This window comes from Canis lupus, chromosome 17 (assembly GCF_003254725.2).
Source record: "Canis lupus dingo isolate Sandy chromosome 17, ASM325472v2, whole genome shotgun sequence".
NCBI classification, from domain to species: domain Eukaryota; kingdom Metazoa; phylum Chordata; class Mammalia; order Carnivora; family Canidae; genus Canis; species Canis lupus.
This window is the reverse complement of record NC_064259.1, coordinates 37,058,201-37,080,105: the sequence shown is the minus strand read 5'-3', so window position 1 is coordinate 37,080,105 and position 21,905 is coordinate 37,058,201. Positions and strand designations below refer to the sequence as shown.

At 39.3% G+C, this 21,905-nt stretch overlaps 1 protein-coding gene and 1 long non-coding RNA gene across 2 annotated transcripts in view; one reads left to right on the top strand and one right to left on the bottom strand.

Moving 5' to 3' along the window:
• Window positions 1-21,905, bottom strand: part of LOC118351150 (uncharacterized) — a 57,405-nt gene that overhangs the window by 32,485 nt on the left and 3,015 nt on the right. The window contains exons 2-3 of the long non-coding RNA XR_004806031.2: window positions 12,667-12,757; window positions 5,282-5,388 (exon numbers count right to left, since the gene is read on the bottom strand). This is a non-coding gene — a long non-coding RNA (uncharacterized LOC118351150). The remainder of the gene's footprint in view (window positions 1-5,281; window positions 5,389-12,666; window positions 12,758-21,905) is intronic.
• IL1A (interleukin 1 alpha) lies at window positions 10,360-20,238 on the top strand. The gene is made up of 7 exons (XM_025453918.3): window positions 10,360-10,464; window positions 11,100-11,154; window positions 12,137-12,185; window positions 12,578-12,788; window positions 14,553-14,726; window positions 16,571-16,689; window positions 18,891-20,238. Exons 2-7 carry the CDS (start codon window positions 11,108-11,110, stop codon window positions 19,086-19,088), a joined length of 798 nt encoding a protein of 265 aa, XP_025309703.1. The 5' UTR covers window positions 10,360-10,464; window positions 11,100-11,107; the 3' UTR covers window positions 19,089-20,238.

Genomic DNA, 21,905 nt, shown 5'->3' with positions numbered 1-21,905 from the left:
TTCTTTCCAAACTCTGCAAGGCCACTAGTTCAGTTCTAGAGAAATTTCTAATGCCCGAGGACAAAGCAGAACTAACTGATATGGAGAAATCGGGGAAATGCTTACCTATTCAGTGCAGCCTATCCTATATGGTGACTCAAACTGTCTACAGCCTAAATCATCTTTTCCTCCCCAAACCATTTCCTCCTCAAGGTTATTTATAGAATGTCATCCTAGAGTCCTCTTTCTGCTCGCCTGTCCACCCAGGACACATTGCATCATTTCTTCCTTCCCTGCGTGGGCTTCTCAGGTGCACTCCCACTGTGGCATCATCCAATGTCTATTTCCCTCAGTCTAGATCCTCCTGCCTTTCACAAGGAGGAGCAGAGCAATCTCCCAGCTTCACTCACTTCCTGGACTAATCCACTAAACTCACCACCATGACACTTTTCTGCATCACTTGTCACTGCGCTGCTTAAAACACTCCAGGTGTTCCTCATTGCTCATAAATTAAAGTCCAGACATTACCCTAAGCAAGGCCCACTGCAATTTGTTCCTACCCCATCTACTTCTCCAATCTTTTCTCCTTATTCCAACATAACGCTCTGTCTCCAATATTTCCCCAGGATTAGATAAATTTGACTTCATTTTCTTCTGTTAATTTTATGCCATTTTTTGTATGTTTAAGCCTTTTATTCATTTGGAATTTAATATTTTGTTAAATATTTTGTTAAATGATTCTTTCCTCTTCTGTCTCTAGTCTGAACTGAATTTAAGGAAATTTATTCAAGGGGCACCATGGTGGCACAGCGGGTTAAGCATCTGACTCTTGGTTTTGGCCCAGGTCATGATCTCAGGGTCGTGAGATCATGCCCATGGTGGACTCTGCGCTCAGTGCGGAGTCTGCTTAAACTCTCTCTCCCTTTCCCTCTGCCTTGCCCCCCAGAATAAATAAATAATATTTTTAAAGGTTGTTTATTCATGTATTGAATAGTGTTATAGTGCCTGGTCTTAATTTTTAAATTTTTAAATCTCATTTTACTTTAATACCCATGTATTTACTTTTCTCAGTGGGTCAGTAGCCCTCACAAAAGCAAAATTCCCAGGCCCAAAGTAAAGCCATGCTTTTTCCAAGCTATTCTTTTAAAAAACATAAATACATCTGCAAGTTGCACCATATAGGTCCTGGAAATTTTGCATCAAAGATTTTCATCTAAGTGGTGATTTCTTTCCTCCAAGTCAGGAAAGATCTGGGAACAGAATAGGACACTGGCGATCGAAGACAGTGCTGAACCAAGGTCAGAAGAAGCTGGAAAGAGCAATAAGGTATGCCAAAAGAGAGCTCATCGTGATTTGGCTGCATTGGGGAGGTTGTGGCACACCAACTGTATCTCTATGTGGATGCCCCAGGCAGTCCACTCTCTTGACTCCCAGGATACCACATTCCACGTTTCCTCCGGACATGCCTGGCTTCTGCTTCCTAGTCACCCTGTCTGCCATTCCTGGATGCACACACTCTGACTCGGGAACATGCCTCACCTCCACACTCTCCCCTGCTCCTCATGCCCACTCCTAAGACTCCATGCCTTAGCTCGTTGCCTCTTCCAAGCTCTAATTTCATGCATGCAACTCCCATGGGATTTGCTTCATGAGATCCTCACAATCCATGCCATTTCCTCTAAGTCTGCAGGCATTTCGCTCAGAATATGGTGCTTCTGTGTTCCACACAACTGCTTCCAGAATATGATAACTCAAATATCCTATACGTCTACGGAGGTGCACTTTTTTTTTTTTTTTAAGATTCTATTTATTTATTCATGAGAGACACAGAGGGACAGAGGGACAGAGGGAGAAGCAGGCTCCGTGCAGGGAGCCCGACATGGGACTCGATCCCAGGACTCCAGGATCATGCCCTGGGCCGAAGGCAGACGCCAAACCGCTGAGCCACCGAGGGATCTCCCAGAAGGTGCACTTTCCTTCGAGACATCTATCTTCCTCACATCCCACCTCTAACCAATCACCAAGCTGTGATGATTCGACCCTTCTGATAATTCAAATGCATCCACTTCTCTCCATCTCCACGGCCACCACATGAGTCCAAAGCCATCCTCATTTCTCACCCAGATAATTCATGAACCTTCTCCCCACATTTGCTCTCTCCTCTTTAGAATCCAGACAGATCTTTTATAAACACAAAACTAATTTTGCTCCTCCCCTATTTAAAACACTTCAAAAGTGCCTTCAGGATATACTCAGTGTCCTTAACCTGCTTGCAGGGCTGTCCATGACCTGACCATGCCTACCTCTTCAGCCGTAACTCCTGCCACTTTGCCTCTCAGTCTCTGAGTTTCTGCCACACTGGCCCTTTTCAGTTTCTCTAAAACACCAATGTCCTTCTAGGACATAGAAGGCCCCATAGGCCCCTTTAGGGCCTATGCACATGCTTCTCCCATTGCCTGAGACACGAATCTTTTTTCCTACATCTACCTGCACCTTCATCTGGCTAAATCTTACCTTTTCCATCCACAATGCTGCTTTCTCAGAGAGACTTTCCGTGACCTTTCAGACTAATTTAAGTTTCCTCCCTCCCCACCTTCCACTCCCCCTGCATATATCTCAAAGCATCCCACACTACCCTTTCTTAAAAACCACCACAACTATGATCATACATGCTTCTCCACAAGCAGAGATGTTCTATGAGGCTCAGAACCCTGTTTGTCTTAATCACCACTAAGTCTCCTGCTCCAGAAGCATGTTCCTGGATCAAAGCTCCTCACCTATGAATGACAGCATGAACTGATAGCCTTTAATAATTATTCCAATCTACTATAACCACTATGGACAAGCTTGCATTTTACTTAGAATTCCTATAACTATAACCTGATTTTTGGTTGGCTACATTTGAAATTCCCTGCAGCAAATCTTTTTTCCATTCTATGTCAAGGATGAGCCTGGACTAGCAGAGCAAAGAAAGGTCTAATTCCATGGGTGGGAGAGGGGAGAATAACTCCCAAAGGGGGCACAGCCTGAGCAAAGAATCAGGAGAAAGTTGGACACTTGGGGACAAAGAAAGGGAAACTAACACTGAACTAAATACTCTCACAAACACAATCTCATTTAATACTTCCAAAGCCCTATGAAGAATTGTTAGCCCAGTTTTACAGATGAGGCAACCAAAGCTCTAATAGTTAAGTAACTTGCCAAGGCCATGCAATAGGAGACACTGACATGAAATGTTATGCCTTATGCTTTTACTCACCCAATTTCTTCAGCCTGGAACATCCATTCTCCACTATCCAAACCTACCACTTCAAGTCACAGCTAAAATGCAGGCTCTGTAAAGTCTTCCATAATTCTCCATGTTAGCTTCAGCCTCTCCCTTCCCATCTGCCTGCTGTGCCTCTATTACAGGACTTCTTTTATTCTGCTTGCACTGTAGTCATCTGCACAGGTCTTCTCCACAAGTTTAGAGCTTATTAAGGGCAGGTGGAGTTCTTTGCCACCTCTTTCCCCATGGCTTCTGATACAACGCCTCACTGTGAAGCAGACTGCCAAGCTGGCTTCAGTAAGATTTCCTGCAACTCTGCTCTGTGGAAACTCCTGCTCTCCTCTGCCCCTACCTAGGTCCTGCTCCTGAGTCCAGGCTCTCTCAGCCTGCTCTTTCTCTCCCAGGGGAGCTATAGTGCCTTTGAGCAACTATGAAGGGGATATAATGATCTACAGAGGACTGCACTAAGATCTCATGGAGAGCACAGTAGAGAAGAGAAAGTTAAGATCACATCTCTTCCCTGGATGTTCATTTTTTTAATCAAAATACTGTAAAACTTGTCTAGCCTTTCTGACTCAGAAACTTAAACTCTGTTAAAGGTAACCAAGGCAAGGCCCCAGATGATCTCTCATCTCTATCAAGCCTGAGTCATCATCAATGGAGTAAAGTTGTTATTTCCTTCTGTCAGTGACTGTTATATATTTCTGTACTAGAAATGGAACTTGTTTCTTTTTTTTTTTTTTTTTGGAACTTGTTTCTATTTATACTCAGTGACAAATCAAATCGGCCACTGAAGTAATGAAAAAGCATGTATCTGTTTCTAACGCAACTGTACATGTGACAGAGAAAGATCCTACAAAAGAATATTAAGGAATGAATACAGGATGAGCCTTATGTAACCAAACACAATACTTCAAGAGTATAGAAGTACCATGAAGCAGATATGGTTAGGTTCAGGGTAGTCATGAAGTGTGGGGTGAACAGCCATGGCTGCAAAAATCCCAACTGTCATCCAGTCCAATCTTTTCCCTTCATAGATAAGGACAGCTCTGAGATGTATAGAAATGTTTTTAGGTCACACAACAATGGGTTAGGGTCAAAGCCAGATCCAAGTCTCTTGCCTTTTCAACCACACTGTGTACCACACTTGCCATTCCCTGTCCTGCGCCACAGTTGCTCTAACCAGGGGTCCATCCTCCCCAGTACCCAGGAATTCATACCAAAAGGAAGGAGAACAGAATCATGCACTGGGCATTGGACCTTTGCTGTTAATTATTTGCATCCATAAGTCAGCTTCACATCATAGTGAATGCTTATACTGATATTTAGAAAAAATGTTTTGAAAAACTATAAAATGCCATACAAATGTTAGATGTTTAATGTAATTATTATATGATTTCCACCTGGGATGTTAACAGTTTATTATTGGCCTTTTTATTTTCACAACTAAATATATCTTTATACCTGGGATCAGAATTTGGCCAAAATGAAAGCATCTGATTAGGTTTTTAATTCACTTGATTTGAAAATCATCTCTCAGAGAGTAGAGAATATGATAAGAGGAATACTAATCTAGACACAATTCTGTCTAAGAAGGAATTGATTATATGAAAGAAGAAATTTGAGATAAAGTGCATGTCACCTTGGAGTTTGTGATGGAGAAGGGAAAGATCGTTATACACAGTAGTAATCAGAATAGATTAGGTTATACTGCATAGTATACAGAATAGATTAGGTTAAACTCTGAAATCTCAGTGACGTCACACAAACATTTGTTTCTCAGGGCATCTGGGTGGCTCAGTCAATTAAGTGTCTGCTTTTGGCTCAGGACCCTGGGATTGAGCCCCACTTTGGGCTCCCTCTCTGCGGGAAGCCTGCTTCTCCCTCTCCCTCTGCCGGCCACTCCCCCTTCTTGTTCAATCTCTCTCTCTCTCTATCAAATAAATAAATAAAATCTTTTAAAATAAATAAAGATTTCTCACTCATGCAAAGATAAATGCAGATTGTTCTAGTCTCATACATCTGCAACCATACCTCATCCATTTGTAGCCATACCATCTGGAATACGTGACTTCCAAAATTGCTGCATCAGAGGAAGCTGGAGATGACGGAAGCATACAGTGGCCCTCAATTGCATAAGCCTAGAAGTATAACATATCACGTATCACTTCCTGCTCACGCTTTGGCCAGAAGGAACCATATATCCCTTACCCATGCAAGGGAGACTAGGAAATGAAGACAGACATTTATCAAGTAATCCTACAAATGGATTTTTGGTAAGGAGAATCTACCACATATACATTCCCTAGATTTCAGAGGAGCAAATATTGAAATGCTCAGAGTATCCCATTTGTATAAAAACAAAGCTATATATGCCTTAAAAAAGGAACAAATGAAAGAAAATACACCAAGGTAGTAATATTGAATACCTCTAGTTATTTGTTTGTGGATTTTATTTTCTTTTTATATTTTTTATATTTCCCTAGCAATATTTAATAATCATGTTTTAGAATCCAGAAAAGTAATCCAAGTTTTTTATTAATTGTGAAACAAGTTCAGACCAGAGACAACTATGATTCCATGAGGAAAATGACTCAAAAGAAACGGGAATTTCTCTAAAATGCTCTTCTGATTAGGCAATCACAATTAGCCAACAAGAAGAAAAATGAGAGACAGGTATAGACATGACTGTGGTCACACAGAACCTCCCTAATGAACTCTGATTTTAAGTGCATCTGTAAAAGACAGAAAGACAGTGTACCAAGGGAGAAGGCAAGGGAGTACACTTAAATTGATGAGCACTGAGAAATATATTGAATTGTAGAATCATTATATCATATACCTGAAACTAATATAACATGGTGTATTAGTTATACCTCAATAGAAAATTAAAAAAAAAAAAAAAAAAAAAAAAGAATGGGTCTAAATGAAACTTGAAATCAACTCAGGGGGCAGCCCAGGTGGCTCAGTGGTTTAGCGCCTGCCTTCAGCCCAGGGCATGATCCTGGAGACCGGGAATCGAGTCCCACATTGGGCTCCTTGCATGGAGCCTGTTTCTCCCTCTGCCTGTGTCTCTGCCTCTCTCTCTCTCATGAATAAATAAATAAAATCTTTTTAAATTTTTTTAAAAGAATAAAGAAAAGGAAGAGGTCATACTAAGAAAAAGAGCCCAGTAGTTTCTTGAGTCTTAGGCTCTGGTATCTGAATCCCATTTCAGCAATTTGGTAACCTCAAAATCTTAGACAGATTGGTTAATCTCCCTGGACTTTGACTTCCTCTTCTATAAAATGTGATAAGAATACCTACCTCACAAGGTTGATGAGAAGATTAAATGAGAAAATGTATTATAACACCTGGAAGACTATGTTAGATCCTTTCCTCCTTCCCACTAACCGTCACAGAATTTAAAAGCAGGTTACAATTAAATAGGATGAGATGAGACAAAAGGCTCAATTGTCTCTGTATGTAATGGTTTATGCACACTTCATTCCTCTGAAGAGGACTTCTACAACCTGAAAACAAATAATTACATCCCCTGAAAAATTCATAGTGAAGAGTTATGTTTACTTTTTCATTCAAGCAATGCTGTAGATCCAACTACATGCAATGATTTTAAAGTTGGTTCCAAAGATCTTCTCTTGTCTTCATGGTACAATGGCAAGAGTATGGCTAAAGTCTGTATCCAGACTCCACCACTGACCATGCACTTAACTACATTGACCACCTCCATCCTTTTCCTGTATGTCACAGAACAAAATGAGATTTCATTGATGGAGGAGGAGAGAGGGAGGGGGGATATTTCAAATCATTTCTTTTTTCATCTTTTCTTTTAAACAACAACAACAAAAAAAATCCTAGAATCAATGACAGGGTGTTTGAGGCTGACAAGACCTTCAAAAATGATCTCTTTCAGCCCCATCACATGGCATTTGGTGGAGGCAAGAGACTTGAGCACCTAAATGCACTAGAAAGTCAAGATTGGACTTGGAACAGAAACCCGAAGTTAGAGGGCTGGCTCTGCCAGTTTTGTGACAACCATCCACTTAACCTCTTCAAGGCCCCTCAGATGTGAAAAGAGATAGCAACTACCTCTGTGGGTTAAGTGTGGAGCCAGTGAGACAATACAAGTGAGAGCTCTTTGTGAAGTATAAAGCAGTTTTCAAATGAAAAGCACCACCATGATTCTTTATACCTACAACTTCCAGGCTAATAAAGTGTATCCACTTACCTACCAAAATATATCATCTCATCTTGTATCTAATTTGGTGAATCCTGAAAGAAAAATGCTTATGTCTAACAAAAACTCTGGCACAGAATAAGTACACAATAAACTTTTTTTTTCTATATGATCTGGTGGAAATTGACTAACAGTTACTGAAGCCTCCTCAGAGTCAAGAGATGGGTATTTGAACCCCCAAGGACCTCCTGGGCTCCAACAGAGCTCTACCTAGCATGTTTCTCTCTCCATTCCCTAGGTAGAGATGGTCTAGTGATGAGACTTACTTACAAGTCAGTATAGGTACATACATACAGAAAAGTAGGTTCCCCCAAAGTGAGAACTCCCACTCTCTAAACCTCATCCATGTTGTTCCCTTTAAAAGCCAATTTTCAAAAAGGTCATATGAAGGAAAAAGTTTAGTGAAATCTCAGCCTAAGTTGGCTATCTAGAAAAAATTCCAACTGTCCTTGAGAAAGTCAATAACCATATTTGGGGAATTCCAATTCTCTACATGAGGGACATAGGCCAGGATGGGTGTAACCACTAAAGGTAGGACCAAGGATGTTTTCCTGGATTACCAAACAGGTGCTATACATTCCTTCCAGGAACTAAATATCTTCAGGGTTTCAAGGGAGGCCTTCACCTGAAAATGTCCTCCTTGTTAAAATTTTCAAAGCAATGTTTTCATAAGAACTATATATTCTTCAGTGAAGTAAGGTGTTACAATAATGACTATATAGGTTCCCAAGTGACAGAAGCTATCATTAGCATTGTTATTATTTTTGTTTAGTTGCATCTCCATAGCAGCCCACATTCATAGTGTAGTTTGCAATTATTTCTTGGTAATAGCCCTCACAAGATCTCCAGGACGCAGAAGGAATAACCAGGATTAATATCTGTATTGCCTGAAGGAGAACCACAGACATAGAAAATTGGCTACCATCACCATTCAAACAAGGATCCTTCCAGAGACACGCAAGATCTGTCCCAATCTGGTCCTAAATTTACATTGCCTACATCTAGGATACATTATTTCTGTGGCTCTTGTTTATAACTATTGTGACCAGGTCTATGAACAAGAGGATCTGGACTGGCTAATAGCATCAGAATCAGAGATTTTGCACTTAGGCTAGACCTTAAAGAACATCTAACCAACCCCTACTTGTTGTTTTTGTTTTTGTTTTTTAATTTTTATTTATTTATGATAATCACAGAGAGAGAGAGAGAGAGAGAGAGAGAGAGAGGCAGCGACATAGGCAGAGGGAGAAGCAGGCTCCATGCACCGGGAGCCTGACGTGGGATTCGATCCCGGGTCTCCAGGATCACACCCTGGGCCAAAGGCAGGCGCTAAACCGCTGCACCACCCAGGGATCCCCCTACTTGCTGTTAAATAAGACTAGAGGGTAGCCCGGGTGGCTCAGCGGTTTAGCGCCGCCTTCGGCCCAGGGCGTGATCCTGGAGACTCCGGATCGAGTCCCACGTCGGGCTCCCTGCATGGAGCCTGCTTCTCCCTCTGCCTGTGTCTCTGCCTCTCTCTCTCTGTGTCTGTCATGAATAAACAAATAAAGTCTTCTTTAAAAAAAAAAAAAAAAAAGACTAGAGAAAATACTCTACCCAACTCACACAGCCACTTTACTCTCAGTTCTGAGCAGTTTTGCCTTTTTATACCATGTTACACTGCAGTGCCTCACCTTTCTCTCTTTACCTTTTTATTCCTCTCCTCTACCCTCTTTTTCCATCCATTTTCTTTATCTAACATTTACATGGCTTAGCAGCACCTGAGTGGCTCAGTTGGCTAGGCATCTGCCTTTGGCTCAAGTCATGATCCCAGGGTTTTGGGATGGAGTCCTGCATCAGTCACCCTGCTCAGAGGGGAGTCTGCTTCTCCTCCCTCTGCCATTTATGCTCCCTGGATATCTCTGTCAAATAAATAAGTAAAATCTTTTTAAAAATTTTTTTCTTTTTACATGGCTTAAAGTCCAATCAGGAAACCTTCAACATTTATCTGCCAAGAGTCTGACGTTGTACCACCTGAACTGGGCCAGCCTCAAGATGCCAATAAAATCTTTGATAATAACAGCCAGGCAACACTGATGTAGTGCCTATATAAAAGTCCCTCCCCTTCCCTCAACCTCTATTCTCAAATCCAGCTACCAGCTTTTGGCCAGGGCTTGCCCATATTTCCCTGAGTCTGCAGCTATCCTCACACACCTTAGGTTTATTCTAGAAAAGACCAGACTTCCTTTGGGTCCTGATAGAGAGCCACTTTGCTATAACATGGCCAGAGCAGAGAGTTCTCTCCTAAAGCCCTGTCACTTCTGTAGGAAATGGGTTAACAATATTCAGAGGAGTAAGAGGACTAAGACTTCTTATAGTTATCATTTCTCTCCCCTACCCTGCCCTAACCAGGAGGTTGTCTCCCCATTCTCAGAGTGATTTATGCCTATTCAAGCAAATCTCCCTCTTCAGAAAAGATAGATCATCTTCCCTCATAGCCAATCCTTTACTGCCAGGGGCTGCCAAGCATTCCATCAATCCATACTCAGTGCTGGGGTACAAAAAACAAATTAAGCTAAAACATAAACTACAGTTCCTAAGTTCCTGTCTAATTCCAACCACCTAGAATTCTGATTTTAGGAGTTCTCTCTTCCTCGCCACCACTATGTTTTTAGAAACTTAAATTTCCTGTCCTTCTTCCCTTTTTCTAAGACTACATGTTTATAATTGTTTAGAGCAAAGCCAGATAAATGAGCCAAGTTAGGAAGTCCTGGAATCTCTGTAAACAACACTATTATCAAGTATGTAATCTGTCGTTATTTGGCCAGTTTCCAGTTAAAGGAAGATAAAAAAAAAAAAAAATACAATTCTTCCCTGTAAATTCCCCTGTGACGCACACAGACCACGCCTACTCCAAGAAGACAAAAGGCGAAGTAGTCTGACTAGGGCTAAGTATCCAGGCAGAGAGGGAGTCGCTTCATTGTCTCCTGAGTCAGCAAAGGTATTGTCCTGATCACATCTCTGACTTTTAAAATATATTTTGCTTTTCTCCTTGGCCATTGTCTCTCAAACTGCCTTCTCTGAAGTTCAAGCCTTTTCCTTCCTTTCTTGTCTGTGCCTGGTTTGGTGTGTGAGTTATAATCACGGTCAGATTTCAGAAAATAATTCTTTCTACTGATGAGGAACTGAGGAACAGAAGAACTGGTTTCATATAAAGGCATTGTGGGTGCAGCCGAGCCTTCCCTTGGAAGGAGGCTCTACTACCAAAATTACTAAGAGAAAACTAGAAATTTCCAAATCTGTCTCTCTCTTACATCTATGTAAGGCAAATACCTCATTCTTGTAGGTTTTTTCTTTAATTTATCCAGGCATTCATTGGATGCCTACTGTGTACAATGCACTGGGTTGAGCACATAGAGAATATCAAAGCTTTAAAAGAAGTTTGCAATCTAGGAGAGGAGGCAGATACATATGCAGATAACACAAGGGAGTGAAAAGAAGAATGGGGAAAATGCTGAGTGTGGGCTAAGTCATTCATTAAGCTTCTCAAGAAGCACAAAGCAGTGGTGATTCCGCTTGCAGGTATTTGGTTCAGTGGCTGGCTAAGCTGACAGCCACTCATGTTCTCTGTTGCAGAAATCAAGATGGCCAAAGTTCCTGACCTCTTTGAAGACCTGAAGAACTGTTACAGGTAGGAAATCAGTTCTATCTCTTGCAATTTAATGAGGAGATCAAGGTACATGATAATCTACCTAGTATTACAGTAACTAGCATGGAGCCAGACTGGCAGAAGCATAAATAGAGATGTGTCCTACCTCTGAAGTCAGGACAGATTCAGCAAAGATCCAGAAAGAGTAAGCTTCTAGCATGCTACACTGAGATGACACTGACAGGGAGATAGCCATTTTAGAAAAAATTATTTTTTTTGAAAAACTATTTTTACTGTCTCCTAAGAACTAATGAATTTCAACATCTACTTAGACACAGCCTCAGTCAGGTTCACATGCTCTGATATTGTAACGGGTTTTAATGGACTGTCAGAGAGAGAAATCATTCTCAGGAAAACTTCTGGATCTCAGTCTGGAATAGGTAATGGCTCCATAGCAATTTGAGCATGTGAATGCACACACACAGTCAAAACTCATTCAGACATAAGGGTAAATGAATAAAATGTTAAATTATAGGATACTTTAAACAAACAAGGTATTCCCATTATCTATTAGTATATACTAACACAAACCAAGCTATCAAAATGTTGCCTGGATAGTTCCCAAGTGTACATTATTACATCTGTTTAAGTGAATACATGAAAGTAGTGTATAACACATGACCTACTTGGTTAACATTATTTAAAAATTTTAATGCTTCAAAAGCATTTTCCTCTTGAGGAGGTTAACATTTTTCCTTGAAATTCAACTACAACCCTTCAATTTGTTAGCCAAGCCCCATTTTTAGAGATAAAGCACAGGTACAGTTCAGTGACAATTACTGATGATTACTAATTCCAAATTAGTGAGGCACAATTACAGCACATATGTATGTATACGTATAGAAATCCTTAATTTTCAAAGATGGCAGTAATGACCGTGTGTGTTACCAAAGCTAATGTGGTCATTAAAACAACTGCAGAGATGTAACAAACAGAATTACATTCTCATTATCTTGTTTGACAGTGAAAATGAAGAATACAGTTCTGAAATTGACCATCTCTCTCTGAATCAGGTAAGTAAATGACTGCAATTCTTATGGGGTTACTATTCTTATGCAGTATTTTCTCTACCAGGAGAAAACAGCAATAGCTTGAATCCTAGAAGCTTTTGTTTCGCCCTCACTAGAGGTTCAGAGACAAATATTTCTTCATTATAAGTGAGACCAACTGCCTCTCTACACTAATTGTTGATGACATTCTCCATGCTCAACAGATTTTCCAAGGGAAAGGTGGGAGGGGAGGAGAAAAAGAGGACGAGGGAAGGAGGGAAGGAGAGAGGGAAAGGGGAGAAGATTGATGGAATAGAGATCCTTTTCACTAAATCTATTAGATAAAACTTCTGCTGAAAGTGATCTCTTCCTATGACCACATATAGCCCTTCAGTTTCTATTTTCCTTCCTCATAGAAATCCTTCTATGATATGAGCTGTGACCCACTTCATGAGGACTGCATGTCTCTGAGTACCTCTGAAATCTCAAAGACATCCCAGCTTACCTTCAAGGAAAATGTGGTAGTGGTGGCAGCCAATGGGAAGATTCTAAAGAAGAGACGGTTGAGTTTAAGTCAATTCATCACCGATGATGACCTGGAAGACATTGCCAATGACACAGAAGAAGGTAAGAGGTCAAGTACAAATAATATCTTTGTTTTCCATTCTTAAGCAAACAGAGCTAGCAGAAAATAAAACCTAGAATAAGAGTAATAAGGGGGCAACCAGACATCAGTCTAGTAACCACAAGGAAGGAAAATTAATTTTTGTCCTTCTCCAGTGGGAAGAGAGCAGCAGTGAGTAGCCTGAGCCTACAGAATACTTCCTCATGGGTGCATTTTGTGGCCATATTGTAAAGGTCATGTGCCTTTTATCCTTGTGACAGAAAGCAGTTACATACTACTCATAAGCTATGTTCTCCAGATAATAACTATGCTCCTTTGTAAGTTACTTAACCTTTCTATACTTCAGTTTCCTCTACTGTAAAATGGAGATAATCAGGGCCCCACTTGTGAAGATGAAATGAATCTATACTTGCAAGCTCCTGGACTAGAATGATGCCTGGAACATAAATACCCAATAAACATTAGATTTTGTTATTCCTCCTTATCTTCCTCCTCCTACTACTACTCCCATTACTACTACTACCTTTCTTACTACTACCAACATTGCTAATTTATTACTGGCTATATTATCCCTACACTTCACAACAATCTAATATTCTCATTTTACATAGGAGGAAACTAAAACTAAGCTCAGTTAGAGAAGTCACATAGTGTATAAGCAGAAGAGGTTTAAACCAAATTCAGTTCTGATTTTAACAGTCAGGATTATTCTCCCATGCTTCTACTGTATAAGCCTCTACATGAAACATAAATAGGTTTTAAATAATAGCTTTTTTTAAAGATTTTATTTATTTATTCATGAGAGACACAGAGAGAGAGGCAGAGACACAGGCAGAGGGAGAAGCAGGCTCCATACAGGGAGCCTGATGTGGGACTCGATCCCGGGTCTCCAGGATCACGCCCTGGGCCAAAGGCGGCGCTAAACCACTGAGCCACCCGGGCTGCCCAATAATAGCTTTTTAAAGTAACAGGTAAACACTGATACACATTCACCTAGAAAATAGGAAGATGAAAGAAAATGCAAAAGAAAATAAAAATTATTCATACTACCACTAAGAGTTTGCCACTGCCAGCACTATGGTATGTCCTTAAAGTCTTTTCCATGCACATACACACATATAAACAAATATTATGAGGATTATATTATATACAATCTTATATTCAGCTTTTTTTCACTTAGCAATATACCAAGGGCATTCTAGAGTACCAATTTTTCAACATTATAAATATATAACAATTAATATCCATATTATATCCTTATTTTTATCACTATTTCCTTAGAATAGATTCCTAGTCATAAAATTACTCAGAACCATGAGGATTTGTGAAGTTGTTGATTTATACCACTGTTCAGAAAGAGGGGTAGACATTTAGACTTATATCCTCAGTAACAAATATAAGTCTTAATATATTCATTTTTTTCCTTAGAGTGTATTCATCTGAAAAATGTAGATGTGAATGTTAGCAGTCTTCCTGTTTTCTTAGAAACCTCCAAACAACCAAAATGAGAATATTTAACAAATAATCTTTTTTTAAAAAATTACTGCCTAAGGAATTGAAGTTTAAAAAGAAATAAGTAGCCACAAAGATAATCCTAGAAACTATTTCTGCTGACTGGGTAACTTCACTTCTTTCTCAATTTTTTCACCCGGATTGAAATATTCCTAATGTCCCTTCCATAGCTAATTTTGATACTTGTATTAGAGCAGATATATTACCTGTGTTTGTTCATAGACATTAATCTGAGCTTGTGATAATGGTTTTAGTAATCATGAAGCCCAGATCAGTAGCATACAACTTCCATAACAATGAAAAATACAACTATATAAGGATCATCAAATCCCAATTCATCCTGAATGACAACCTCAATCAAAGTATAGTTCGACAAACAGGAGGAAATTACCTCATGACTGCTGCATTACAGAATTTGGATGATGCAGGTAAATGTACAGCTCTGTCATTCTCCCATCCTCTTATTTCTGTATTTCTTTCTAACTTTTTGCTTTCAAAATATAAACCTCTCTAGATTCCTAGCTTTGCACAATTCTTAGGATGGCTATTTGTCGAATCTCTTATAATTACATTAGTGGGATAAGACCCTTCAACTTGTAAGCTCATGCGTTTATAATAACCTAAAATGGAGGGGTTTAGGGAAGCTGATACACTCATGTTGCTAGTTGCTAGTGCTGGTGAAAACTAGTTGCTTTCCTTAGAGAACAGTGCTTAATAAGAACTATATGATTATTTATTCCTAGGAACCAGGAGTTCCATTTTTGGGGTATGCACCAAAGAAATAACCTCATTGGGAAAAATTATATATACAAAGATATTTGCAGTATAGTTACTGCAGTAGGATGCAGTATAGTTCAGTATAATTACTGAATTGGATGAAGCACAACATCCCCAGTAAAATCCTAGGCAAGGATGGGAGCTTCAGCCAAATCAGGAAGCTATACAAGAGAGAAGTTTCCTATCTTTGAGAGCACCGAATATAAAGCTTTCTGATGAAGTAGCTCCTTTGATTCTCTCAGACACTCTTATCTTTGGTTTTAAAGATGAAGAAACTGACTCTCAGGAATATTAAATGACTTATTCAAATTTACCCAGAAGCCAATAGGAGCAATCATTCCCCATTAGAAAGCCTGCTGCTCAAACCTACAAGTATCATCAAACTGAAAAGAATCATCATCTTTGATAACACAGTTGTGAAGCAAAACACCCAATAAGCTGACAATATGTTCTGGAGGATGAAATTTAGTATCCAAGAAATTTTGTCACACAAATCCAATCTCCATGGTGTATGTATTTTAGCTTCAGGACATGCCCTCAGTATACAAAATTATTTTCAGAACTCCAAAGAGACTACTTTGCAAAAAACAAACAGGGCTTTTTCTGATTGGACATACTTCAGATAATATGCTTTCTACTCCTTGACATTTACAAATTATTTTGTGCTGTATTTTCCTACTTAATATAATTTCACATAATTTCCTCACGTATTGAAATAGCATACATATTTGCCATTTTTTTAAAGATTTTATTCATTTGAAAGAGAGAGAACAAGTGATGGGGAGGGGCAGAGGGAGAGAAAGAGAAAAGCAAATTCCCTGCTGAGCAGAAAGCTCCATGAGGGGCTCAATCCCAGGACCTAGAGATCATGACCTGAGCAGAAGGCAGACACTTAACTAACTGAGCCACCCAGGCATTTTAATGGCACTAGAATATTCAATCATGTTGCTATTTGGGTGCCTTGGGTTTGCTCTAAGTAACTATACTGCAAATATCTTTGTATATATAATTTTTCCCTATGAGGTTATTTCTTTGGAGCATACCCCAAAAACGGAACTCCTGGTTCCTAGGAATAAATAATCATATAGTTCTTATTAAGCACTGTTCTCTAAGGAAAGCAACTAGTTTTCACTAGCACTAGCAACATGAGTATATCAGCTTCCCTAAACCCCTCCATTTTAGGTTATTATAAACTCATGAGCTCATAAGTTGAAGGGTCTTATCCCACTAATGTAATTATAAGAGATTCAACAAATAGCCAGCCCCCAGGCATTCATTCAACACAGAAAATTCTAAAGACATTAACCAAGTATTTACCTGCCTAGTAAATGTAGCAGACATTGTGAAGGATACAAAGATGTGTGGAATTCCATTCTGGTGTTTACAGCATAGTTGGAGACCTAACTACAAACACACATACACACAATCTACATAACACTTGATTTCATTCAAATAACAATGGATTTACTTCCTTTTTGACTTTTCTCTTTGCCAGTGAAGTTTGACATGGGAGCTTACACATCAGAAGATTCTAAACTTCCTGTGACTCTAAGAATATCAAAAACTCGACTCTTTGTGAGTGCCCAAAATGAAGATGAACCTGTATTGCTAAAGGTCAGTGGTTCTCAGTCTCCAATTTACCTTCATTTACATCCCATGTTTGTGAATGATTCCAATAGGCAGATACCCCTAGCAGGGTGGCACAGTCCTTTTCCCTTCCTAACACAGTTTCTACCTGCCCACCTGCCCCCGCATGCTACTTCTCACCTATCCCCAGAGGCACTTCTAGGCAGGATCTATGAGAAAGTAAAATGGAGGTGGCAAGAGTGAATAAAAGGTAAATTGCCTTCTTCCTTCTTTTTCCTTACCCTGCCTGACCCTAGTCACCTTCCAACCCAGGGCATCCATCTTACTAACATCTACCATCTGACCTATGTGATGGTAGACATTAGGACAATGGGGCCTTCTTCCAAAAAACTCAAATAAGCCAACTAGGAGCAGAGAGTGTTAATCACTTGTCAATGGGCACAAAGCAAAAAAAAAAAACGAGCCAAGACTCAAACCCTGGCCTTTTGACTCTATTACCTCTCTCTTCATTGGTGTCAGCATTATCCCTCATCCCAGCCCCATCTCCACTACCACCTTCCCCTCAAACATATAGACACCTAAACACACCCACTGTAGCTTTAGATGCTCACTCCACTGATAAATAGGTGACTCTTATTTAGTAAATGTATAATGCAAACCCCCAAATCCAACCAGGATTTTTGTAGGTGCATGTATTTCTCTACCTGGATCAACTGAGGTAAAAGTAATCTCTACAGACTAGGGCAGTAGCTCTATTCATGAATTCATTCAACAGGCATTATTTATTGAGAGCCTTCTATTTTTCAAACATAGTGCCAACAACTATGTAGACCATGGTAAGCCAAAGTCCCTAGCCTTATAGAACTTGGTCTTCTTGAGGACACAGACAGTAGACAAGCCAAACAACTAGCAAAAAATACAAGATGCCATAAAGCAAATGAACAGGGTGCTGAGATAAAGAAAAATGGGAGAGTGCTCTTTACATACAGTGGCAAGAGCAGAGCTCCCTGTGAAATGGGATCTGATGATAGGAAGGAGCATGACATGGAAGGGGATGAGTGAGGGTTAGCATTCCAAACAGAGGGATCTGAGCATATCTAGGACCTAGAGCTTCAAGAGTTTAAAGCCAGCTTCAGAAATCAGAAGGAACACTCTAGAACCAGGGCACTGTAAGAAGGAGGAAAGATAAGCAGAGGCTATTGTTTGCAGAGCCTTGCATTTAGGTTTCCTTTGAGGTACAATGAAAAACCATGAAAGGGTTTCAAACAGGGAAGTGTCCTGACTTCACTTATATTTTCTAAAATGGAGAATAGGTTGGCAGGAAGACATTGGAGAAAGCACAGAGCTCAATTAGGAGATAATAATAATAGTCATGGGAGTTGGGGTAGTGAGACAGATCGAAATAAGTAGACAGAACTGGTGATGTTTTAGAGATAGAACCAACAGGGTGTGAAGAAAATACATTTACTGAGTTGGGAAAAAACTAGGAGAGGAATGGGTTTGTGAAATAAATTTTTGTTGACATTAAAAACCCCAGGAACCCTTAAGAAGTTTCTCTAAATTAAAAAGAACACAGTAGAAGCATCTCAAGTTGAAATTTGAATTTCACTTTTCCATTAAAGTATTGTTATTCCATTCATACTCTCAAGAATAATACAGCCTAAAGAGATCACAATTGTCAAAAATTATATTGAGAAGAGCCAGTTGCTGATATACCTGGAAGTGTATGTGTGTGTTTGGGATTTTTTAAAACTTTTAATTGCTGGCTTAAACATGGAGATAAACATCTCTAATAATAAATTATTTTCCCAAAGATATGATCTGCACACTTAGAGGTCAAAATGTTTAGAGGTCTCAATTGCTAATGCTCAGATTTTATGCAAAATGTCTTATCCTCATGTTGAAGGCAGGACAAGAACAGTGTCTTACTCTACCTGCCAGGATACAGTGAGACACTAGTGTCATTGGCAATCTTCATGACTAATTTGGATTTCTCTCCAGTTAAGTAAGGAAATTAACTATTATGTGTAGACTGGGCCACACATCTAATAGTCATGTAATAAATGCTTGCTGAATGAACAAATGAATGAAGAATCTATATCATTATATTTCAGAGTCAGAGTCCTAAAGAGCTATATTTCTCACAAAGTCCAGATGTCAAGGGATTGCATTTCAGTTCTTTGTCTAGAATCTTGTTCTCTAACATACCTCTGCTGTCCTTATCATAGGAGATGCCTGAGACACCCAAAACTATCAGAGATGAGACAAACCTTCTTTTCTTTTGGGAGCGTCATGGCAGTAAGCACTACTTCAAATCAGTTGCCCAGCCCAAGTTGTTCATTGCCACACAGGAACGAAAACTGGTGCACATGGCAAGAGGGCAACCCTCTATCACTGACTTTCGGTTACTGGAAACCCAGCCTTGACTCTGGAGTCTATAACTTGTGATGTGTTGACAGTCCACGTGTACTATGTACATGGAGGAGTCCAATCCTTTACTCATAGTCACTTGCTGAGAATGTGCTGAGCCTTTGTAATTCCAAATGAATGTTTACTCTCTTTGTAAGAGAGTGAGCAAGGTCTAATGGAACCGACACTAACATATAATATTGTTTGTTATTTAAAGAACACCCTATACTTTGCAAACTACCAATTAGTTTCATTATTACTCTTGATAACAATCTTGGGAAGACCAGGGCTACTGACTATGGCTACTGAAAAGATTCTACCCATATTACAGATGGGTTAAGTAACTGAGGCATTAGAAAACTAAATATGCACAACAGGAGTTGGAATGAGAAGTCATAGGCCCAGAATTTCGTTCTAACAGCTTGCCTTTAAGTTGCTGATGGACTCCTAATCAAATACTGTAAGTTTCTGGGACCTCAGTTTGATCATCTTCAAAATGGAAGGGAAGATATCCTTTCTGCTTCAACAGAATTTTATGCCAATCAGTGAGATCAGTCTAGTAAAATGCTTCTTGAATGAAATACTGAGCCTCAAGAAAGGAAAGCATGAATATATATTTTTACTATTTATGTATACATATATATTTTTAAATATACTTAAGCTAAAAAAAATAATATATATATATTTAAGGTAATTATAACATATTATTATATTTATGTCAATTCCTTGCATTCTCTGTTACTGGTCGTCCTTAACAATAGTAAAGAGTGTTTTTTAGGCTAAATGAGTTTGATTTAGTAACACTAAGGCACTTTGGTCTGAGTTCTGCTTTTTGTAGTACCTAGAAGCCCTATAATTGTGATAATAAATTATATTAATACGTTGTGCTGATAATTAACCAATCTTTCACTCTTCTACTTTTAAATTGCTTAAGCATTCTTGTTTCATTCAATTTCACCTGCTATCAAGTTTTACTAGCTAAAATGGGATAAACAACTTTGGTAACTATGAGACAACTGTAAATCTAAACTTTCTTCTCTGGAATGTAAACAATGTTCCAAGGTTCTAAAAGTTGTGATCAAACTACAGTATTATATTACTAACAACAATAACAATTAATACATTATTATAAGTCATAATAAAACTTACTAAAAGAAGTAAATCTGACACACATGTATTGTCTTAATCATTAATGTGTGGTAATTAGGAACAAATTATAAAACCTCACATAAATAACTGTAATTAGTGTTACTTTAGAAAACCAAAACAAGGTTGTATGGTTTTTCTCTATCCTTTATTAGCTTGCCAATATGCATAAATGATATTAAGAATAAGGGGAGGGCACCTGGGTGGCTCAGTCAGTTAAGCATCTGCCTTTGGCTTGGGTCATGATCCCAGAGTCCTAGGATCAAGTCCTGTGTTGGGCTCCCTACTCAGCGGGGAATCTGCCTCTCCTTCTCCCTTTCCCCCTGCTTGTGATCTCTCTCTCTCTCACTCTCTCTCAAATAAATAAATAAATAAATAGTTTTTTAAAAGGAGGGGGGCACCTGGATGGCTCAGTGATTAAGCATCTACCCGTGGCTCAGGTTGTGATCCAGGGTTCTGGGATTCAATCCCACACAAGGCTACCTTCAAGGAGCCTGCTTCTCCCTCTGCCTATATCTCTGCCTCTCTCTATGTGTCCCTTATAAATAAATAAATAAATAAATAAATAAATTAATAAATATCTCTAAAAAAAAAGAATGAGAGGATCCTAGGTGGCTCAGTTGGTTGAGCATCTGACTCTTGATTTAGGCTCAGGTCATGATCTCAGGGTGGTGAGTTCTGGTACCACAGCAGGCTCCCTGCTCAGGAGGGAGATTCTCAGGAGAAGAAATGGGTAGGAAATATCAGAAAGGGAAACAGAACATGGAAGACTCCTAACTCTGGGAAACGAACTAGGGGTGGTGGAAGGGGAGGAGGGCGGGGGGTGGGAGTGACTGGGTGGCGGGCACTGAGGGGGGCACTTGACAGGATGAGCACTGGGTGTTATTCTGTATGTTGGCAAATTGAACCCCAATAAAAAATAAATTTATTATTTAATTTAAAAAAAAAGGAGGGAGATTCTCTCCCTCTGCCCCTCCCCTCACCTCCTTCTTTCTCTCTCTCTCAAATAAAAATAAATAAATCTTTCTTTAAAAAAGAACGATAATATTTCCAGGTTCGTGTAAAGCTTCCATTACACATATGCAACACTTGTGTTCATATAGCCATACAAACTCATATAGAACCACATTAAAAACTAATGGATCCATTTGAAAAGCATGGATACAAGATATGTTGAATTAGAAAAAGTGAGAGTCAGGGAATCTTGAAATTAGATATGGGAAATAATGAGGAAGGTGTAGTCCAAAGTGACTCTCAATTTAGCCATACAAACACATATAGAACTACATTAAAAACTAATGGATCCATTTGAAAAGCATGGATACAAGATATGTTGAATTAGGAAAAGTGAGAGTCAGGGAATCTTGAAATTAGATATGGGAAATAATGAGGAAGGTGTAGTCCAAAGTGACTCTCAATTTCCTGGTACTAGAGAATGAGTGAACAGTGGTTCCTTACTCAGTATTTTTGGTAGAAATATGGAGTTCTCAGTTCCAGGGTGAAGTATAAGGAGTACCATTTTAGCCATAATTCAAGCTACTGGCAAGACACCCAAATGAAGATGTACAATGGACAGATAATAATGTGTCTGGAACTCAGGAGAAAAGTTAGAACTAGATAGTAGATTTGGAAGACATCAGCAAGTTTATAGCAGGTAAAATCCTAAAGTGACATCAGAGAAAGAAAAG

Bases quoted from the DNA above. Each gene is read 5' to 3' on its own strand.
- IL1A (XM_025453918.3), top strand. From the start codon at position 11,108: ATGGCCAAAGTTCCTGACCTCTTTGAAGACCTGAAGAACTGTTACAG. The intron at 12,186-12,577 runs GTAAGTAAATGA...CCTTCCTCATAG, and splicing joins ACCATCTCTCTCTGAATCAG to AAATCCTTCTATGATATGAG. The intron at 12,789-14,552 runs GTAAGAGGTCAA...TAATGGTTTTAG, and splicing joins TGCCAATGACACAGAAGAAG to TAATCATGAAGCCCAGATCA.